The following is a 21,905-nucleotide window of genomic DNA, read 5'->3' as shown; positions in this document are numbered from 1 at the left end:
TCTATAAAACAGACACACTGAGACTAACAGAACAAAGTTCATGTGCACAGACAATACAGTGATCTGATTTGAAAACTACCAGGGAGTTCAGAGAGGAAGAATTCCACTAAAGTGCAAGTACAGTTCTGGCAGAAGCTGTAGGACTACAAATCTTTCACTAAGTCATATGTGAACACTGATTTTAAAATATGAAGAACCATCTAAAGCTCTCCTTGACAACTCCTCCCCAGCAGCACAAGCCTGAACATGAACACACAGCAGCTGTTTTATCTTTAAGAAAATCTTGTTCACATTGTAGCTTCACATCCTGAAGGCACATACCTGTCCAAAGAGCCAGTCCCAGCACAGTCTGGTCTCTCGAGTCCTTCAGACTAAAGTCAGGAATAATTTGCAAGTTGTTGGTAGCATGAAGAGCATTAGCTACAAGAAAGCATAAGGAATTAGGGCATTCTTGTACTTGACCTGCAGTCACACACTGAAAGCTGCAGCAGCAATATCACATTTTGTACTAGGCTGTTCCTTTAGCAGTCAGTTTGTAAGATCTGAGCAAAGTACCTTCAGCTTCTCTGATGTGACACTGCCTAGGATTCAGACCATATTGCCAATACTGACTGATCTTAATACATATACCAAGAAAAAAAATCAATTTTCTAGCTAAGAGGCTTAACCTGTGCCTTTATAGCTGCAATTCCAAACAGAGTGGCATATACAAAGCTCTGAGAATGAAGAGTGGAGGCTCCAAAATATGGTGCAGCCTGGGATGGGCAATATTTACTCCAGTTCACCTCCTGGGATGGGCAATATTTACCCCAGTTCACCTACTGGGATGGGCAATATTTACCCCAGTTTACCTATTTCCTTCTAAATCCCACTTATGGTAGACAAAATTGGCCCTGCTTCAGCTAATTCCCTTCCTACTGCTAGAAAGAAGCTGAGTAGTAGCATTTAATGAACTCATCTGCTGGTATTTGAGCACTCAAGTCTCAACTGTACAGTAATACCAGCACTGCTCTGTATAAAGTCCTCTTACTAAGGAGTTGAGGGAGGCAGAAGTCTCACCACAGAAAAATGCCTTTATCCAAAATTGCTTCCAGCAATCACCTGAAGCAAATGCTTTGAAGCTATCTCAGCTGTAACAAAACCCAAGACTAACTGCTCAAGTCCATTATCTACGGTGGAGAACTTACAAACAGACAAAACAGTTTTCTTGTTTTAACAAGCAGATGATTTGAGTTTAAGACTAGTTAGCCAGTTTTATTAATTGCTACACTTAAACACTGTTTACAGGAAGATATGCTTTCTTAGCAGTTTGTCAAAACAGCTTGGATGCCATCCTGACACACCAATCCACTGCAGCATCAACAGTCTGGACACCTACCTTTTTGTTCTAGGATGACTGACACCACATCTGGGTGATTGTAAGCAATAGCCATGTGAAGGGGAGTTTGCAGATGAACATTCTCTGCTGATGGAGGAGCAGGTGCATCCTTCTGCCCAAGCACTGCTTCTGCTGTCTGGATGTTGGGATTGGCTCCTTGCTGCAGGAGTTCTGCTGTCAGGTTTGCTAGGCCATGCCTGCAGGCTGTGTGCAGTGGGGTTTCTCCCTTTAATAAACAAGGTGCTGGGTTAACAGCTTGAGACATGAAGAGAAGCAGCTTTAAACTATTAAAACTATAAGAGCTGGTGTGAACAGTTTCACTCCTAGTAGCTAAAGCTCATTAGGAGTTCCAAACTACATGAGTTAGTTTTTACTAAGGATTTTATTACACCAGGCACTGCAGGAAGTGCTAAAAGCATGTTAACAACTGGTGATTCTGCAAGAACAGTGCCACAAGAATGCAAGCAGTCACTAGTAAATATATGAAAATATGCAAAGGTTCACAAAGTGCTCCAACTTGCTTTAAGCTATGGTTTAGCTATAAGAGACCTCTGCTATCTTATTTTTGAAGAGAAGTAAGGAAACTTTCAGACTAAGTTTCTGCTTTTACCCATTTGTTTTGGTGGTTGACTTTTGCTCCATGAGTTGCAAGGAAGAGAGAAGCTGCCTCATTTCCTGCACCAGCTGCTCTCTGAAGCAAGCAGTTTCCTAAAGAAAAACCATGAACACTGTTATTCCAAGCACACTTTGATACTACCAAGTGTGCTAACACCTTCCCCACTACCTTACAACATTACACTTTGAAGTCAACTAGGAAAACCCTTGGTACTAGGGTTAATAGTAGCCCCCTTCCAAGTGTCACATGCACTTCCATTTAGTGATGACACACCTTGAAATTGTAAAGAGGGTAACAGAACCTGGCAAAGAGTTCAGATTTTCTGTCACTTCCTGTGAGTCCATCTCAGCTTGTCAGTGCACCAGCTCTGGGTAAAGCAACTACCACCTAACATTTATTATGGAGCAATTGCTGCTGAAACCTCATGCAGCTCCTCCAAGTGCAGTCAGCATTAAGCAATTAACACACAAGCCTTCCACCTACAATGAAATACAAACCTCTGGTTTACCTGTTACTGTGTCTGGAGCATCTGTATTGCTGCCTCGCTGGATCAACCTTGCTGCAAAACTGTTCTCATCAAACGAGGTTCCATTCACAACAGGGGCATCCTCAAAAGGGTTCACAGACTGATCAGATGACACAGTGATATACTGGACTGCAAGCCACAGAGCTGTGCTGCCTTCATGATCCTTCAGCTCCAAGTCTAGTCTGAAAATAAGAGTTAGTGTCCCCCAGTTTATACCTTAAAAAGTGGTTTTCCAACACAGCTGAAGTTCCAAGTGTCTGAACAGCTGTACTAGCTCATCTCATACCTCTCTGACAACATTTGCTTGCCAAGAAGCCTACTGCAGCTCCAGTTACTTCAGAGAATTTGTGAATACTCTGAAACAAACACAGCACCTTTCAGTGACAATGAGATTCAAGCTCATAGCTCCTAGGGAAGTGCAGAATCCCTGGCAGATTTGGGCTCCCACTAAGTGTAACAGAGGCAAATTCCCTTGAGCAAGCAGTGTACAAGAACTGCAAATTCAGCTGCAATGAAACTGCAAGCTTCAAATGAAGTCTTCTGCTTCACCACCCTAAGAAGGCACCTCTAAGAAGAACCCAAGTTAAACTCAAGAATATACTGAGATATTTCAGGAGTGTTATTACTCCTTTTAGCTCCACTACAAATCAACCTTCACCTCTGGAATTATTTCAGCCTCTCTGAAAAACACAGAGATGCAGTTTGCTGCTTCTTTACAGTAGGGCAAAAATTTACACAGCTTCTGATATGGTTTTAGCATCTCACTTATGCAAAGCCTTTACACTTTTGCATCCCAAGTTCTTACTAGTCTTATTACAAGGCAAAAAGGCACAGAAGAGTTGTTAAAACAGTCTTCAGATCTTCACTGTACAAGGTAACTTTAGTGCATTTTACATTCATGTGAGACTTACTGCTTGCACTGCAGGAGCTGGCTGAACACAGGCTCATTCCTGACCACAATGGACACATGCAAGGGGGTCCTGGAATTGGAGCAGAGAACAGTTACAGTGAGACACTCCAGACTTTGGCCCCAGCCACCAAAGTGCCCTAGAGAACTACAGGCTTTCATCTCTGCTTAAAGGAGAAGGGCACAAGCACTCCTTAAAGAGAAATCTAAACTTTTAGTGAACATGACTCCAATTAATTTAGTAGAAAGGAACTCGTTAATGTAAGAAGTAACTCTAAAGGAAGAAGCACAATAGCTTTACCTATCAGAACTATGCAGCTGATACATTCCAAGTCTTCTATATCATTTTATAAACTTGCTTGCCAGCCTAACCTAACCTGTGAAAAAACTTACAGGCCCTACACTTCAGACAAACATACTGCAGAAACTGGCATTTTTGAGAACATTTTGGTTTCCCTGACAGCTTCAGGTATACTATTTGTCATCTTAGTTAGCTTTTACCATTCAGTGACTCAATAAAGGCAGTTTAACTGTGTGCCATGTGTTCTAACACTACCACTCACCCCAGCTTTCTGTAGCTGGGCTGTGTTTAATTTGCCATGACAAGGTACCATTCAGCCTGCATAGCTTTCTACTTTGAGTGCTACCAACAGGGCTCAAACTGGGTAAATAGATTCCTGCTTCCAGCATCAGCTGTCCTTTGCTGAAAGACCTGACCAGGCTCTTAGGAGGTTGCATCTGATCACCACAGCATTGTCTGTTACACTGGCAGCATTTTACTTCCCCAGTATTTACCTGCCTTTGCTGTCTTGCATGTTTGGATTGGCTCCTGCCTGCAGGAGGGACTGTGCAATCTGCGCCATCTCTGCCATGACATCTGGGGAGTGCTTCTTGGGGCTGTAGGATGCCACAAGGTGCAGAGGAGTCTCCTGGTCTCCCAGTGTAGCAGCATTCACACGGGCACCATTTTTAATGAGAAAGTTTGCAGCAAATTTATCTCCTTTTGGGAAACAAAACAATGTTATTAATGGATATATGTAGCCCATATATTTTATACTCCAGTAAACAGGGACACATGACTTCACTCCATACCATACATTCATTCCAACACAATATCTGCTCCTAGAATGCCTCAGCAACAGGCAACTTCAACAATGCTTCACAGCAAAGTCAGGATTAAAATATTTCACAACAAGCCCTTGGAAAAAGTGCTTTGCCCACAGGTTACCTGTGACTCAAGTTCTCACACCAGCTTATTGTAATAGAGATACTGACTTTGCTTGTTCCTCTATAAAAGATATATCCATTGTTGCCTTAATCAAACATTGGGCAAACTGTGCAAGAACACACAAGAATTTTTTGAAAAAAAAGTACTATTTCAAGGCACTAGTCAAAAATTTCCAGTTCAAGTCAGTCTGTGGAGTCTTACTACATAAACAAGTAATAACACTGCCTTTGCTCTTGGAAATTCAGGCCCTTGTATGCATACAGGGTAAGGGCTTTAGCAGTGCAGACCCACCATGCACAGCATTCCCAAGAACTCCTTCTTGACTAGATCCACATCAACACATGAAACCTTGAACTTGAAACAGCAATGCAAAGAATAACTTCAGGAAAACACTGGCTGCCCCTGCTTTAAAGGCTACTTTGCACAGACATTTTCACATTTGCTTGGTCTGAATGTAAGACTGGAGAACAAAGAACAGTGTTACAATCTATAGTGCTGGATTATCTCTGTCAACAAAAACAAAAGTCCCATTTTCTCATTTCCATATCACATTCCCCCACTTTTCAGTGATCATAAGTAGTAAGAATCATGTGGCAAGTGCAGACAGTTTGCTTTCCAGAACATGTGATTGTTAACTGTGATTAATTCATTGAAGCTGTGGTTACTGAAAAGCAAGTGTTCGTTCTCAGAGCTCTAGCTCAGACTGAAAGCAGACATTAGAACTAGAGAATAATGCCAGTATTAAGAATGAAGAGCAGCCTGCTGAAAATCCAGTGTTTTATAGGGCTGCAGCCATCACACACTGACCTATGCCTACAACGTCTCCTACTCCTGCAGCTCAAGTCTCACTCACAGGATCAGATGCCAGTATTACCCTGTTCAGACATGTAGGAGATTAATTCAAATTTTGTGAGCTTAAAATACAGATCCCAATTTCCTCCTTTACTTCTAGGGGTCTGAGACAGTTTGGTGCTAGAAATAAACTTTCTGGAACAGAGCTGCCAAAGACATTGCAGAAACAAGGAGCAGCACAAGGTGTTTGCTGCAGATTTTTATCACACTTTGACCACAGGCCAAGATGCTGCTGATCCAAACCCTTCAGAGTACTGTGGCTATGGCAACCAGAACCTGCTGTGCTCCAGTTCTCACAAGATGCATTTTCCACTCTAAGGTGGAGAGCAGCTCAATATAATCATGTAGTTGTACTCAGACTCTACTCTGATAACTGCTACTGAAGCTTTGAAAATATTTAGGCTGGACAGAAGTAGCTCAACTTGCTCCTCATCTTCTTTCAGTCAGATTTTCCTCTTCTGAAACTGCTGTGCAGTAGTGAGGACCCTCACTAACTATATCCATATCTCAAAGACCCATATGCTGCATTCAACCCAAGTCTAGGAAAAGACTTCATCTTTGTGACCCTTATGTTGTGGTGCTCAATTCAACTATTTGTCAGAAAGAATACTGTCAAATTTGAATATTTCCAGTGTCTCCCTGAATTTCTTCTTTTAGCAGGCAATGTTATAATAGCTTGCACCTGGATATCATACAGCATAGGTTTCCCCAATTAGCAGACTAGACTGGTTCTCAGATCTCAGATAATAGACTGTTTGCTTTTATGTCTAAAAAAAAAAACGAAAACAGGACAAAGTTCATACTTTACTACAATTTTCTAACTGCAATGTCAACTAAAACATGACACAGGAATAGACTTTAAAATATGTATTCCACAGAGGGAACAACTGGAAGTTAACAAAGCTTAAGATCCCATCTACTTACCTCTCTGGATGGCTTTATGGAGCAGACTCCAGCCTCTCTTGTCTGCCCTATCTACATCAGCCTTGTAGTTGACCAGTGTAGTTGCAATACTCTCCAATCTTTGGGCCAGGGCTAGGTCCAGAGCCAGATCTCCATTGTGATCCAATTCATTGAGCTTCCCAGGAAGCTACAACATAAACACAGCCAACTGGCATTAAAAGTATTTGAATAATTACTCCCTGCCCTTTGTTGGGGGACAATTTATTTGCTAGTTGTTTGGAGTTTTCATCCAAGCAAACAAACACCTGTTACTTCACCTTTCAACAGAAAAGTTGTTCAAGGAAATTATTTTTACTGAACTGTCATGAAGCAGCAGAGTTGTCTACTATAACCACTCAGCTTTAAATGGGCAATAGCAATATCAGATAATGGATTTTATTAGATATATTCTGTTGCATGCAAGATGTTCTAAGCATTATGAATCACTTCTAAATTATGTCCTTGTGGAGCTACTGCTAGATAGATCTCCATTACAGACACAGAAGTAGCTGTGGCAATGCTAAACATGCAAATAAGAATTAGTGACAAAAATCCCTAACAAGGTTCAGAGTGGTACTTAGGAACTAGTTATTTGAAACATCAAATTCTAGATAGATCAAGTCAGTCTCACTATACCTGAGAATCCATTTCAATGAGATACAAAAAGACTACATCTTCTCTTTCAACTTTAATGGCCTTATGCAAGGGATATTCTGTCTTGGACTTGAACATTTTATACAACAGCTGAGCACTCATGCTGCTGAAGTCTTCTTTACGCAGGTCATCCTAGGAGCAATTAAAAAAGAGAAGGGTAAGCAACACATTCATGTTTTATTTATGGACAAGGCATCGCACAATGTAATTCTCAAGTTCACAAAACAAGTTCAGTTAAAAGTTCAATTTTGAGAACATTTTGGCAAGAACAATCCCAGATAGTCTTTAAAGATTAGGAAGAAACAATCAGGAAGTTTTAAATCTTGCATTTTAGTTTCAAGATCAGTTAGTGAAATTTTTATTTCTTTTTGTCTACGGACATGGAAAAGCAGCATTTTAATGCTCCTATGGTGGATTAACATCTAGTCTTTAAAATATTCCTCTATTAACTTTTTTAAAGAGTTAAGAAGAAGTCCTACTACTACTGAAGACTCATAAAATTATGAATATATTATTATAATGAAGATTCATAAAATTATTAATAAAAGTAAAGAGAAGCTTAGGAATAAAAAGATCTTAGGTCTGAGTTAGTGCTCATTTGACTAAACAGAAGCAACTGCATTTCCAGGTAGAGGTAAGCATCAAAATTTAGGAATCAAGAAGAAAGTCAAGAGTTATAACTGTTGACTCACAGTTCACATATAACAATCTTTTTAATATATTAACATATCAAAACACTTCCTTCTGCCTTCAAATTAGCCAAGGAAAGAAACCTCCATATCTAGAGTATGAATTTGAGATTTAAAATAACCTAAAGCCCCACCTCAAGTCTACTGTTGACAGGTCTTATTTTAAAGGCTAATTCATTACTCAGTTAATCAAACTTTCTTCAAAATAAGAGATCAGAGCAAGTGAAACTTCCAAGTTGGTTGCAAGACTGGCTGTCTCTCTCCATTACAGAAGATAAATCGTCCTGGCTTCCATGAACTATTTTTAGAAATAAAAGCAGGCCTGGGATTTGTGATCTGTATAGACAGAGACCAACTATGGATGAACTTATAAACACTTTGAAGCCCAGATTTGATAAACAACCCTCTTGTTTATTAGGAGACAGTCCCTTCTATCTCCTTCATGTTTAGGAAACTGAGACATTTTGTACAGTGAAGTATTTCCAATGAACAGAACAAGTATTTGGGTAGAAGTTAATCTTCCCCACCAAGACATTCTCAAGACAACTGACCAACTAACAGAGGTTAGACAGTGTGGTAAGGTAAGCAAAATTCTACCCCTGAGTTTCTATAATGTGCAAACATTTCTCATCTTGCTTCCTCGTGCCAGGACTCACCCAGTGGCTAGCAATGATCTCAGCACAGTAGTTGAGGAGGGTGCTGGCACTGAGCTCCTCAGCAGTCTGATAGAAACGGATGCAGTTCCTGACATTAACCAGTGACATCACTCCTTTTTCACATCTGTCAAAACAGAAAAGCCAGTGGTCAGTAATCAAAAAGCTTTACTTAATTACTGTCCCATGCTGTAACAGAGTCCTAACACAGTTTTTTAGATGCTGGTAGAATATGGCATGGACTTGCTTTACTAGAAGGCTGAACTGCATAAACATACTTTCATCAGCAGCCCTAGCAGACACCTCCCCTAAGAGCAGACTTCTATCAGAATCCACCTAGCCAAGGTCCCATGATAACCCCACCCTGCAGCTGTCTGCAAGTAGAGATACACCCCAGCTCTCCCAAGGACACAAACTGCAGTTCATTCACTGCTATGAAGCAGGGAAGATGTACTACAGTGATCACAGGCAGGGGCTGTTGAGGTTGGGTATTAGGAAAAATGTCTTCACTGCAAGGGTAGTCAGGCACTGGCACAGCTGCCTGGAGCAGGGGTGGAGTCACCATCCTGCAGGGATTTAACAGATGTGTAGATATGGCACCTGGGGATATGGTTAATGATGGACTTGGCAGTGCTGGGCTGTTGGCTACTCTTGGTGGTCTTCTCCAGCTTAAACAATTCCATTATTCAGTGATTCTATACCTACAAAAACATCTCATAATTATGAATGGCATCGTACACATGGAGCTGTCACTGGACTACTGACCAGACAACTGCTAAGTTCACAGTACAACATAAGGGCAGCTTCCAGGCTGCTACAAGGCTTGAAGCAGTTTTAGCATTGGCCTTACAGATTTCAACTCCTCTGGTCAGAACACTTGACAGCAATTTAGTTGCTTCACATTGAAGGCACACAAATCACAGCTTATGAATGTCATGTACTGTTACAGACATCCCTTGGGCAAAGGATTATTCTATCAAAGGGTACTTTGACTAAATTGAAGGCTTTGAAGTTGTACACAACTTGACGAGGTTTCAGTTTGTACATTCAGGCTTCTCACTAACTCTAAATGGTTTAGAACACTCTCAAGAGTTCAAGATAACAACCTAGCCCCTAGTGCCACAGTGTAATCATAGTCTCAGACTGGGAAAGTATCATACTGTTACTAACCTTATTTCTGAAGAAAGGTTGCACAGAAGTTACAAAAATTTCACCTGTGACACTTTAATACCTCAAATTAATTGTCATTGATTCGACCTAGCATTCTCTAACAATTTCTTTCTTGCAACTCTCCTGAACCTGATGGCATCCTACTGATCTTCTCTCAACACACGAGTAGGGTTATTAGTTTGGCTGTGAGAAGAACTGAAAAGTGAACATAAAACCTATGAGAAGTCTGCTACAGTTTAACTCTAGTGCACTGCTTCATTGCCCCTGATAAACTGAATGACATGCTGTATTATTAAAAGCTCAAGACCTTTGAAAAAGCATAATTCTATCCTATTGCCAGCAGCTATCATCTTATCTCTGTTCAAACAAGGTTTAAGAGTTCAAGTGTATTTACTGAGACTCACCTTTCCCTAAGCAGCTGGAGCTGAAATTTATTAGCTAATTTCATGAGCTCTGTCAAGAAGATATCATCTTCTCTTAGCTCAAGTTCATCTGTGTAGATCCACCTCAGCATTGCCATGGTTACCTCTGGGTCAGCATCTGGTACAGGGAGCAACAGGATTAATAAAATACTAAAACCAATCACCTGTCCTAGCAGTTGCTATTCCTTTGACTTCTAAAAGCTACCATAAAAAGAAAAAGATAGTCTTGTTTTGAAACTGTACTTTGTTCAAAACGTCAAAACAAGTGAAACTGGCCAGAAGTTGAGTAACAGTGCTGGCACCAAGCAGGAAAACCTTCTTACACTGTGACACCGTGCAGAATGCAGGGAGCACTGTAACATCTACCTGCTACACCAATGCTGCATATTTAGGGGCCCTTATGAAGTCCTTGGTCCCTCACATATGGCCTAATGCACATCCACACCTGACAAGAACAAAGCCCCCTTTAATTTAACAGCCGTATGTTGTGAACTGCTGCATTCCAACAAAGGTACTTACACCTTATTACACTGGTAGTAACTACAAAGCACTTCAAACTGCTCCTAGCCATTTCTAGAAGTGCAAAAAAAGCCAGTTAAGAAGCTGGTTAGATTTCAGTCTTTACAAGACTGATCACAAACTGATGTTTTCACACAGTGGGAAAACCAGAAAATCACACCATGGGACACTACATAAGCCCAGTGGCCAAGGACCTTTGTCACTCACTCTCAATTAAAATGACAATCCATCTTACAAGGATGTAGATAAGAATAACTTCAGAAGATCAGATCAATTCCATAAATTTTAAAAATTAACGTTAGTCCTCTGAGCTGTTTTGTTCTTTAAAAAAATATTTTGAATTACAAACCTTAAAGAACCTGAAATACCCATCCTAAAACATCTCCTTTAGATGGAGGGTTGGCCCAGATTATCTGCAGAGTAGTAGAAGTACTTGGCATGCAGACTGCCTCTCAGGAATCACAAGGTTTTAGTAAGACAAGTGTTTTTTTGCCAAACTCCAACAATCAGAAAGCCTACTTGAGATGTACTATCAGCTCTGCCTTGGCAGAGCTAAGAGAGCATTTTCTCCCTCTCAATAAGAGAACATGCGTTCATCTCTTTCCACTCTTTTAAAGATTAGAAAATTCTACAGATTACATGAACTCTACAAGTGCTCAATCTCAAATGCTGCCTGCATTCTGAAGATAAGATTCAGGCAATCTTAGCCTGCAAATTCTTAAGATAACCCCTCAGAAAACAATTTGCAGGGAACAGCTTGTATCTTCCTCAAGCTGCTCCATAAGCTAATCCTTGTGCCATTTATCAATTTTTTTTAAAATCAATAATGCAATTTTACAGTGGAAAGTATCATTTACTAGCATGTATTTAAACAGTGTTTGCTTTGTTAAACACATAAGACTACAGCTACATTTGAGATTCAGACTAGCTTAGACGTGGAGCTAGAAATGCTTTGGACTGCCACTTGTAATGACACTATAATTAACATAAGAGCTTTTTAGTAATAATTTTTGTTAGCACAGCACTCAGTTTCAAAACTCCTTGGCATCTGTTTTCTTGTGGCTGCAGAAAGATCCACCAGTCGTGCTACAAGGAAGCCTGTGATGTCCCATAAAAGCAGCTTGCTGTGACTTGCTACTTTCCAGTTTGCACTTGGAATTTACTATAAGATTAAGTGCAGAACGTGAAGCCAATGCTTAATATTCAACATGCCAGTCCACAAGCCTGCTTAACTTCATACCTGGTTTTATTGCTCACAAACTAATTGTATAAGGCTCTCCTACACTGTTAAGTACAGAAAAGCCTTCTGACAGGTTCAATCTGCAGCAGCACTGCCCAGTGTAAGTACATGCAAGAAACAGCTACACAGAACAAAACACTCATGTAGAAGACGGTCTGTTAGAAAATTTCTCTTCCTCACCTGTTTTACAAAGGTATCAAAGTGCCAAAGCAAACAATTTCAGTGACAAATCAGTACTTGCATTCACTTCCCACACACACTATGTTAACAAGCAGCAAGGTATTTCCATGACACGCTTCAGAGAAATTATGCACACTACCTCAAAAAGCCCTGTCCTTCCTCAAAAAGGAAGAAGTCAAGCTCCTCCATATAGATTTGTTTTTCATTATGTTTAGTTGACTCTAGAAAAGACAAACAGGCCACCAATCTCAACCCCTGTTTGTTAAAGAGAAAGAAGGCAGGTTATTGATTTAACTACCCCTAGCACCCAGTTCACAAGCTCACTACCACTCCAGAGAAAGAGCTTGGTTATAAACAGATTAAGCACCACTTTTAGTGCACAGCAGGAGACTGGAAGGCACTTAAGTAACCTTCTACCAACAGGCCCTTTCACAAGTCACCCTAAAGACAACTGAGGCATCACATTACTCAGCAGTGACTGACCTGACAGATCCAGCTCCTCTGTTGAGGCAAGGTTGGCAAGGCTCCACGTATCGCTGCGTGCCGCCAAGACAAATTTGTGAGCATGGATGTGCTTGTCCCCAACCTTTATCTTCAGATCACTGAGAGGAGAAAAAAGCCCAAACATGTATTATGCAGACTTCTCCTGCACTTAGGTATGTATAGATTCAGCATCTCCATGGTATCTATATCTGGGTATCCACATTCAGGTTCAAATTGTTTGAGACATTAAAACACAACTGGTTAAGTAGAACATGTTGCCAAATGACAATTCCTATTTTTCTAGAGAGAAATACAATGAGTCATTCATATTTCAGGTGCTTGGTTGGGCTTGGTTTTTTAAACCGTTTCAGAATAAACAGGAAGAGAATTACTGTAGAAGTTAGGAAAAGCCAACGATCTTGAAGTTAAGTATTTATGCCACAGTGTCCATACTAATACTGTCAGCAGAGCACCAATGCTTTCAGGCAAGACCAGCAAGAGAACAACGCTGTTTGACAGGAGGCCGAGTGCAAGACAGAATCCCCAGTTCCCAGGAGAGCAGCTGTCAAGAACACCCATTTCATCCTGACCCTTTATTCCAGGTTATCCATTTGCCCTGCTCATTTTGAAATCCCATGGCTTGCAAATGTTCTGACTGTGTAGGTGTGCTTTCCAGACCATTTTCCAAATCAAAGCACTGCTATAAACTACAGCACACACAGAGAAGTTACTTAATGAAACCTGCACTGGGACCTGCTACCTTTCTCATTCTGTGATATGTAGGCCCTTTGAGACAACTATTGAATGCCTTTAAAGCTAAGAAGCTGAACAGAAATAAAGTGCTCCAACTCTTCTGACATTTACTACCTAACAAATCTTTTACCCACCAGGCTACAGGAAGTTCTTGCACGGACAGAGCCTTTTCTCAGGCTCATGATGAGATGCTGGTGCAAGGAAATTTTAACTAAAATAGATTTTCCCTTACATGACTAAACTCCTTTACTATATTGGCTTTGCTTTCAGTAACAGCAAAGAAACCGATAAATATCGTAGCAGTCTCAGAACTTAATCAGCTCAGGGATCTAGAATATGGAAGGGATCCTTAGTGTGCCTATGGAAAAGAAACTATTAAGCACAATTTTGTGCTGAGATTCAAAAATACAGTGTATCACTAAGTCACATATACCACTAATACAACCAGACAAGCCAAATTAATCAAGCTTCTTCACACACAACAGGAATACAGCACTGAAAATGTTTTAGGACAAAGCCTTTCACAAAAGGAACAGCTTTTCCGGACACATTGTGTAATTAATCCATCAACTGAGCATGGTTCAGTTCAAAACTCCTCTCTTCTTCAAAGTGAGCTCTGTTGCTGACAGTGACTGTGGCTAGTTTTCTCTGAACTTGTCTGGAAGGAACTTCTGCTTAGAGCTCTCAATTCAAGAACTGGATTCAGTATGCCATGACCTTAGCATCCTCTTCCATCTACAACTGCAACTCAGGACTCTATTCATATGTGGCAACAAAGAATTCTCCCTGTGTAAGACCAGGACCTAACACAGTCAATAAAACCAAAGGTTCCTGTAACTTCCCTTTCCCAGAGGAGGATTCCTTACCTGTACTGCTCCTGCTGGTAGAGTTCAGCTACAATGGCCAGAAGCCGGCTGATGAAGGTGTCGCTGGCATTGTCCTGGTTGGCCTCCACAGCCAGAAGGTTGCACCTCCTTTCTGTATCAACAAGTTTCTTCTGCAGCTTCACATACTCCTGGCGGAGGAGCATCAGGTGCTTTTCCAGCTTGGCCACCTCCTCTGTAAGGCACACAGTGTTACTACAACGTTGAGAGATGCACACCTTGTTTGGCATCTGAGGGTATCTTCACATGTTGTTTAATTACAACACTCCAAGGAGAGTCTCTCCTCTTCCAAATACCCGAGCACCTCACCCCCAGTATTAAACCTCCTATTTTCTATCATTTTCATAAATACATTTTAAAATTGTAACAGTGATAAAAGCCACTTACAAAGAAAGTTCTGAATTCTGCTTTGTCAGAAATGCCATAAAGTTCCTAAAGCCATGGGAGTCCATTTCTGTGGGAATTATGGTGGGGCAGAGGACTAAGTCTTTGGTTCTTACTCATTTTTTTCAGCCTAGTTAAGATGCTGTTTGACTTTTCAGCTGATACTTAAACCACAAATAAGCATGAGAACAGCTGCTAAGTATCATATCTACCTCAGAGTATTTTAACTGACCTGTTTAGAACTCCTCAACCTGTCAGCTAAGAAACTCCCCAAAATATGGCCAGAGTGGAAAGCAGACTGTCCCCAGAATCTATGTGTTAAAGGCCAGTCAAAAGTATATCAAACTACTTCCTGCTGGCACACACACTCCTCCACTGGAGGCACTCCACTGGTAAGGCATCACAAATGGAGTCAATTCCATGATGGCTATTTCAGTCCAGGATCAGCAAAGCAACAGCACCCAGGAATCTGATCCTTGAGCAGGTATTTCCATCCCATTGCAAAAGCCACTCTTCCACCACACTTAACTGGTCACTCCACAACATGCTGGAGTAAATCAACCCAGTCCACCCCCATTAGAAACCTCTACACTTCGCTGCCGGAAGGAAACATCTGTACAGGTATTTAAAACCAATCCAACTTATGAGTGCTTATTTATGGATTAGTTGCAAAAACTGTATGTTTCCTATCAATCACAGGCCTTCATTATCTTCCCCCTATCATTGGGCTGATTTTTCAAGTAAGGCCAAATCCCAAACCAGTCCTAAAATAAGAGAGGGCAGGGAGGATAAATTCAGAGGCTAACCAGGGGTTTTAGGTGGGAAAGTTCCTACAAGATTACTCCCTACTAGCCAGGAATTCATATTTCAAAGACTTTTCCAAAATATTTACTAAACATCACTAGTACAAACAATGAGAAACTGAGCTCTGTTGATCAGTGTTTTCTTCTTGCTCCTGTAGAAAAGTTCAACAGTGCAGCTGACCTTGGCCTTGCTCTGACACAGGTCCCCAGGGCAGAGCATCACTCTGTGGCTCTGCTGCAGACAGAGCACCTTGTTTAGCCTGTCCTCTACAGACCCTGCAGCAAATGCTTCCTCCTAACTTAACAACCATTGTAATGGATAAGCAAAAGGCAACATATCCCATTTTATTTTTCAGTTAATACTGCAAAAGAAGTCTTGGCAGGTACTTCCTTCAACAGCCTTTTTGTTAGCTTCATCCTTCAAAACTTCATAGATGCCACCTCCTTTGGGACACCTTTCTTTTTCTACTGAAATATACTCTGATTTCAGAATTGTGCCATCAGCACCACACCAAGGCTCAAGGAAGGTTTGAAATCCTGCTGTGGTCAGCCTTTCTATGTGAAGATAGATGCAGTTTTAGTGTTCCCAGAACTAGAAGGACACGTCCCTTGAGCAATTACTCCTTCCTCATTTCTCTAGAAGGATAGTGTTGGGGCACAAAGCAAGTCCTACTGTTAGAGCAGGAGTCTGACAGGAGCCCAGAGCAAAACACACTGAGAACTGCACCAAAAATTAGTGTATGAACAGCACCACTGTTTATCCAGTAAGATTTTTAGATGGCATACAAATACAAAAGCTAGGAATAAGAAGCTGCCTAGTGAAGCTCCTTGCATGCACCTCCCTACAGAAATCCTGCACCTTCCAAGCAAACCATGGGAGTGCAAAGGTGGGAATAAAGAATCTGTACCACCATAAATACTGTCATTTTACCAAAGTCAGCTCATTACCTCCAAATTACCCTGAAATCACTAGGATACAATGCAGAACTACCATAAACCCCCAAACAGCAGTAGTTGAAGCTTTGTGCATGACCAACAATCCAGCTTTGTCACTGCTGCTTTCAGGGCAATCCCAGGCAATCCCTCCTAGCAGTGAAAGCACCTTGAAGACCCAAAGCTTTGAGAACTCTTGCTTTCAGACTGACACCATATGCTCCCTGCAAACTCAGTGAGAAGGGCTGACAGGTATTTGCTTACTGTACCAATTACAAGAACTGTAAAATAAAAAGTTTCTCTTATTCTGCATGACAACCTGCACACCTGTGTAGTAGCTAGACTTGAGGACAGTATTTGACCTTACAGCACATTACAAATGCACATCCAAGAGAGTTCTCACGATGCAGTTAATTTACATTTACAGCACAAGAGCAAAGGCTCAGTTTTCCCTATAAACTGCTCACTTAAGGAGTGAGCAAATAAAAGGTACAATTACTGCAGGCACACACACACACTCTTAATGATGGTCCTTGCCTCAAGACACTGAAAGGACAGGCTGAGTCAGATACCAGTAAGCCTCTGGCTAAACAGCAACCCCAATGCCTCAGTGAGGAGGATGCCCGGGTTCAGCAGAGCAGAAAACACAAAATGCCTCTTCTTTTGAGCCACAGTCCAGGTAAATAAGAGTAGCTTTTGTTAACAGCTTTCTGGCAGACTGATCAGCATCTCATGAACTGGCAGAAGTTTATATTCCATATCAAAGGCTTTGAAGAGGATTTCAGGAAAGGCTACTGTCATTTTCTTACAGGAGAATGAACAGAAGAACATGGGAGCAAATAGGTGAATGCAAGTAAGGGAGGCAAAAGGCAATGAGGAGACAGAGAGCACATATCAAAAATTAGAGGGAGGCTCTAGTGGAACCCATCACACAGCCCATTCCACCCATCAAAAGCAGTCCCAGAAGCCATACAGACAAACTTTGTTTCCTTACAAAGTCGACCTGAGTGAAATATTTCAGAAAACCAAATCATTTCCTTATCTCCTCCACTGCTCCACACTCAGACCCTAATCTCCCAAGGATATACAAGTCACTGCTTTCTGGTTCCTCCTCACTTTTGCTTATTTTTGATCTTTACCACCCCAAAGCTCTACAGCTACTGCTTCTTTCCACTCAAGCATTAATCCAACAATTCTTACCCATGCCTGCCTGTAAGCCTCCTGTATCAGCAGTACAGAACACAGAAATTACACACTAAGATGTTCAGTCAATCTGCAGGCAACAATTGCAATAAATCTGATGTAGTATTTTTCTAGACAGAGGCAACACTTCCTTATAAGAAGAAGCACTTGGCTTCTGAGCTAATAACCACAACTTGACAAGCTCCCTTCCTTAATAGGCTTTCACTTTTCAGCTGACTCAAGGGTAGCTCTTAACTGGAAAAGTGTGGCTGCAGGTAGGTACCTTGTTTGCAGGGACAAAGTGAGGCCCTCTTCCAACACAACCTAAGGAACTGAGAAGGGTGACAACTCCAGCTTGTTATTCCAATTCACACAGGATCATTCGTTGGTCATGTGCTTTATTCAGCCAAAAGATCAGAGAATTACTTAAGGCAGGGAAGAATCCCTGATAAGTACAGATTATCTGAAACAGGGCTTGCTTGTATCAGCTGCAGGTTAATTCTGCAAAGGAGGATCCTGAGCCAGAGCCTCACATCCTTGAGAGTCTCTTTTTGGGGAAGTTTCACCACCTGAAGCCAACCTGGACATCTAAAACCTTCCAGAACTGGGTCACCAAGGCCCAAAAGCAAGCATAAGAGGCTGGTCAGCTAAATATGAAGCAGTGGTATTTCAGCACACAAGAAGTTAGGCACTGCTCTGAGGACTTATCAAACCAGCTTCACTACAGCATCCTCTCAGCTGATGCATGCCAGTCCAGCAGCATCTGCTCCATCTTAGTCAATATTCTACAAGTGTTCCTAAAATTCCACCACTGTCCAAGAGCTGCACTTCAAGAGCTGAAGGCTCTGCTTTCACGACTCTAACTTCATTTCCTCTGTAACTTGGAGCATTTTAGCTCCGTCTGCACACTCCGTTTCCTCCAAGAAAAAGAGGAAGCTTGTCTTGCAGAAATGAGCAGAACTGTAAAAATCCAAGCGGTTTTTTTTCTTTTTCCAAATCCCTTCAGGTTAAATTAATTAGAATGGTGCGATTGCCAGTCTTCAAGCTAAACAGCACTCCAGGAGCTCTGCAAACCTCACCTGAGCCTGACAAAAGGGCTCCGGGACAAGTGACCGGGAGGCTGCAGCACCGGCAGCCCGCCCGGCTCCAGGGAAAGCCGCCGCCCGCGGCGCCTCGGGCAGGGCACGCCGGGATGAGCCCCACGACACGGGCAGGAGCCCCCTGCGGCCCCGCCTGACCCACCGCCTGCGGGGACGGGTCGGCGGGACCTCCTGGCCGGCTCCCGCCACCCACGGCCACCCCAAACGCCCTCCTGAGAGGCAAAGCCGCCCGCGCCAGGCCGGCCCCGCCCGGGGGTGTCCGCCCGCGGCCCCCGCCATCTCCCGCTCATCTCGGGGGCGGCCCGCCCCAGCCGCCGCGGGCAGGACCGAGCCCGTCCCGCTTGGGAGAGCGGCCGCAGCCTCACACTGCGGTGCCCCGGGAGCGGCGGAGGCCCCCGGCTGCCGCGGTCCCCTGCCCCGCCCGGCCCCTCACCGGGGTTCCCCCCCTCACCTTCCGCCATGTTGGCTCCGGCGCCGCAGCTCTCGCGAGAGCCGCCGCCCGCTCCAGCGCCAGAGCGCGGCGGTCTCGCGAGAGCAGCGCAATAGCGCCGCCACCGGCCGCGCTGCTGGGACGGTCCCGCTCGCCCCGCGTTATCCCGCCTTCTCCGCCTTATCCCGCCTTCTCCTGAGTTATCCCGCCTTCTCCTGCATTATCCGGCTCTCCGGCGGCACCGGCAGCCGGCTGGCGGCACGGCGCAGCCCCGGGATCGCGGCGGGAGGCAGAGCGCGGCCAGGTGGAGCCGCCCCGGGATGCGCTTCCCGCTTGGAGGAGGCGCCCGGTGATCCCGGCCGGAGCGCCGGGATGGCGGGGAACACCGAAGCGACTGGCACGGCTGGGGAACGCTGGAAAATACCGCCCGGGTACAGCACGGGGGAAATCGCCTCCGCTCATCTTCTCCCGGAGCGCTGCCCCGGGCCCGGAAAGCGCCCTCGGCGCGGCAGTGCCCGCCCGGCTGCAGGAACCACGGCGAGGGCGTTCGGGCACGGGGGCTCCTCGCCACTTCAGGTCCTGCTTCTGTTTCAGAGCCAACAATCCCGGACACTGAATCTGTGCCCCCCGGACGCTGCATTGGTGCCCGGTGGGTGAATGGATGCATTCCACAGGCAATGACCGCGTACCAGTAACAGGATCATTATCCCAGCCACGTGTACAACACTGCTGCCCCCTCGGCAGTTGTTGTTCATCGCTCCTGCTTACATGCGACTGAAATGCCAAATACTCCATGCTGGTCCAACAGCAAATTTGTTGCTTGCTTTGAGGAGCAACTTGCAGTTAAACGTTTGAAGACTTTATGCACTGTATTGTTTTACAGGCATAATTTTTTCTGGACTCCACCATGAAGTGACCTTTGAAAAGGTCTGTTCTGCAGCCCATTTATTTTGCTGTTGGATAAAACAGCAAATCCAGAGCTGGGCCCAGGAAGGCCACAGACTCTAGTTTTCTAGACATACCGTGGAACAACCTGTCTTATTTTGCACAGCTTGATGACAGCTGTGTATGACTTTGCTATGTAGCAAATTACCCCACTGCTCGTGGTGCTATTGATCCTCTTGAGGAACTGTGAGGAGCAAGTTATTGCTCCCTGGTCAGATTTAGTTTAATTTCACAGTAACAACAGGGATCAGATTTCAAACCACTGCTATGTTTTGCATCAAGGGAATTGTAATCTCCTCTGGGGATTTGCCTGGGCAGGAAGCTGTTGTATGAGTCTCTCTAAACCCCAACCAGCTTCTGATTTGGTTAAGAATCACTGGTGTTGCTGCTCTGTGTGCAGTAATGGCTCTGCCCCAAGAGCAGTGCACCAGATGGTACAGACACCGTGGAGTCCACCCCACAATGGCCTCCCAAAGCCCAAAATACATTTCTAATCGCTTCAGAATTCATGTGCTCTGCTTATTGATCATCTAGTTCCAAGAAGTGTTTTCAGGCATTGCAGCAGAAGGAATTTCAGAGTGACAGTTGACAGTCCTGAGTTTTAGGGATCTTCTCTGGTGAAGCAGGGAGAAATAGAAAAAAGGAATTAAGAAGGTCACACTAGTTAGACATTCATTAGTATTTGATGCTTTTCCTTTTCCCCTAGTGATGCAGAGCTATCTGGAATGCAGGGCAAATGCCCCATATTGGGGCAAAAATCAGCTCAAACCCTCAGCCAGGATAAGAGACCCCATGAGAACCTACAGTGTTAACTGAGCAGCCAGGATGCCAACAGTCTGCAGGAACTGAACCAGATACAAAGTCTTGCTACAAGAAAAACTGAGGAATGCTGGTTTACTTCCTTGTTCACCAAGAATCCTCACTACTTGTCAATCCTGCAGCTCCTCAGTGCTGTTCCCATCTGGTTTTACCACTAACAGCTTTCCACCAGTGCCCCTTTCAGTGTGGGGCAGGAACAAAGAACCAACTGTGATCACAGAAAAGTGAAATAGGTCATTTCCTTGCCTGCCAAAGGCCTCCTACAACCTGGACACTTGGCACCAGACCCTGAGCTGCCTCTTTCATTCAGTCACTGGGCATTAGCCATACCTGCAGCTTGTAGATCTTAGCAGTATCCCACAGTCATGCTCCTCCCTGGGGAGTATCTGGGTCAGGTGGGATCACAAACCATCTGGGTAAGCCAAATATATATCTGAATTTACAAAGAGGGGAATGAGCAGTGCTGTGGAATTCCTAGCTCTTCCATGCCACAGAAGCAAGACAAACATTTCCTAAGAACAAACAAGCAGCAATTCTGGAGAGCATAGACATAAAGCTTTGAACAACTTTGTGAATTTACAGGTGAGTCTGTGGTGAATTGTGTGTGGTTACTTTGGAAGACAAAACAGAGACCACTCTTGAGCTTGCTGAAAGCAGCAAATACCTGGAATTGCCTCAGTTCTAGATACACTGTGGAAATTGAAAAGGAAGGTCAGCCTGTGGGGAAGTAAGTCCATTGGTAGATTTAATAAGATCAGCTTTTTTCCAGTCTTTTTTTTTTAATGGAAAGAATGACACCATGGCACTGAAATTCTGCAGTCCCTACTTTAAGTGGAAAAGGGCAGTTAGCTGGTGGAAAAGAAACCTGCTCTGAAGACCTTTTGGACAAGTAAGTGCTCCAACAGGAACTCAAATCAGCTCTGGTGTCTGAGGGATTAAGTACTGCAAGCACCTGCCTGGCTGCAGTAGCAGCCTGGCCATCTAAAAGCAAATTTAACTAATGATTTCACATAAAAATTCATTTCCATATATGTAAATATACATATCAAATATACCTGTTTATCTAAACCACCCATAGGAGGAAGTAGTACCTTTCCCTCTAAGTCTTCTTACATTAAATGCCTTTTTGTCCCCAAGGGCTGCCTTGCCTCTAACAACTGTCACTTCCTTCCACCCCAGCCCCCTTCACAAAACCTGCAATATGTGCCTTTCA

General features: G+C 43.4%; 1 protein-coding gene across 1 annotated transcript in view; it reads right to left on the bottom strand.

Annotated features, from left to right (window-relative positions):
• ANKFY1 (ankyrin repeat and FYVE domain containing 1) overlaps positions 1–19,104 on the bottom strand; it is a 32,304-nt gene extending 13,200 nt beyond the window's left edge. The window contains exons 1-13 of the mRNA XM_059866171.1: positions 18,950–19,104; positions 14,079–14,271; positions 12,460–12,578; positions 10,020–10,155; positions 8,449–8,572; positions 7,086–7,235; positions 6,432–6,597; positions 4,223–4,427; positions 3,432–3,500; positions 2,503–2,702; positions 1,989–2,086; positions 1,379–1,604; positions 322–420 (exon numbers count right to left, since the gene is read on the bottom strand). Of these exons, the coding sequence (XP_059722154.1) occupies positions 322–420; positions 1,379–1,604; positions 1,989–2,086; positions 2,503–2,702; positions 3,432–3,500; positions 4,223–4,427; positions 6,432–6,597; positions 7,086–7,235; positions 8,449–8,572; positions 10,020–10,155; positions 12,460–12,578; positions 14,079–14,271; positions 18,950–18,959 (1,795 nt within the window). The 5' untranslated portion in view covers positions 18,960–19,104. The remainder of the gene's footprint in view (positions 1–321; positions 421–1,378; positions 1,605–1,988; positions 2,087–2,502; positions 2,703–3,431; positions 3,501–4,222; positions 4,428–6,431; positions 6,598–7,085; positions 7,236–8,448; positions 8,573–10,019; positions 10,156–12,459; positions 12,579–14,078; positions 14,272–18,949) is intronic.
• Between the last annotated feature and the right edge of the window lie 2,801 nt (positions 19,105–21,905).

This window comes from Haemorhous mexicanus, chromosome 22 (assembly GCF_027477595.1).
Source record: "Haemorhous mexicanus isolate bHaeMex1 chromosome 22, bHaeMex1.pri, whole genome shotgun sequence".
NCBI lineage: Eukaryota > Metazoa > Chordata > Aves > Passeriformes > Fringillidae > Haemorhous > Haemorhous mexicanus.
The sequence above is the reverse complement of the archived record's forward strand: the minus strand, read 5'-3'. Positions and strand labels throughout refer to the sequence as shown.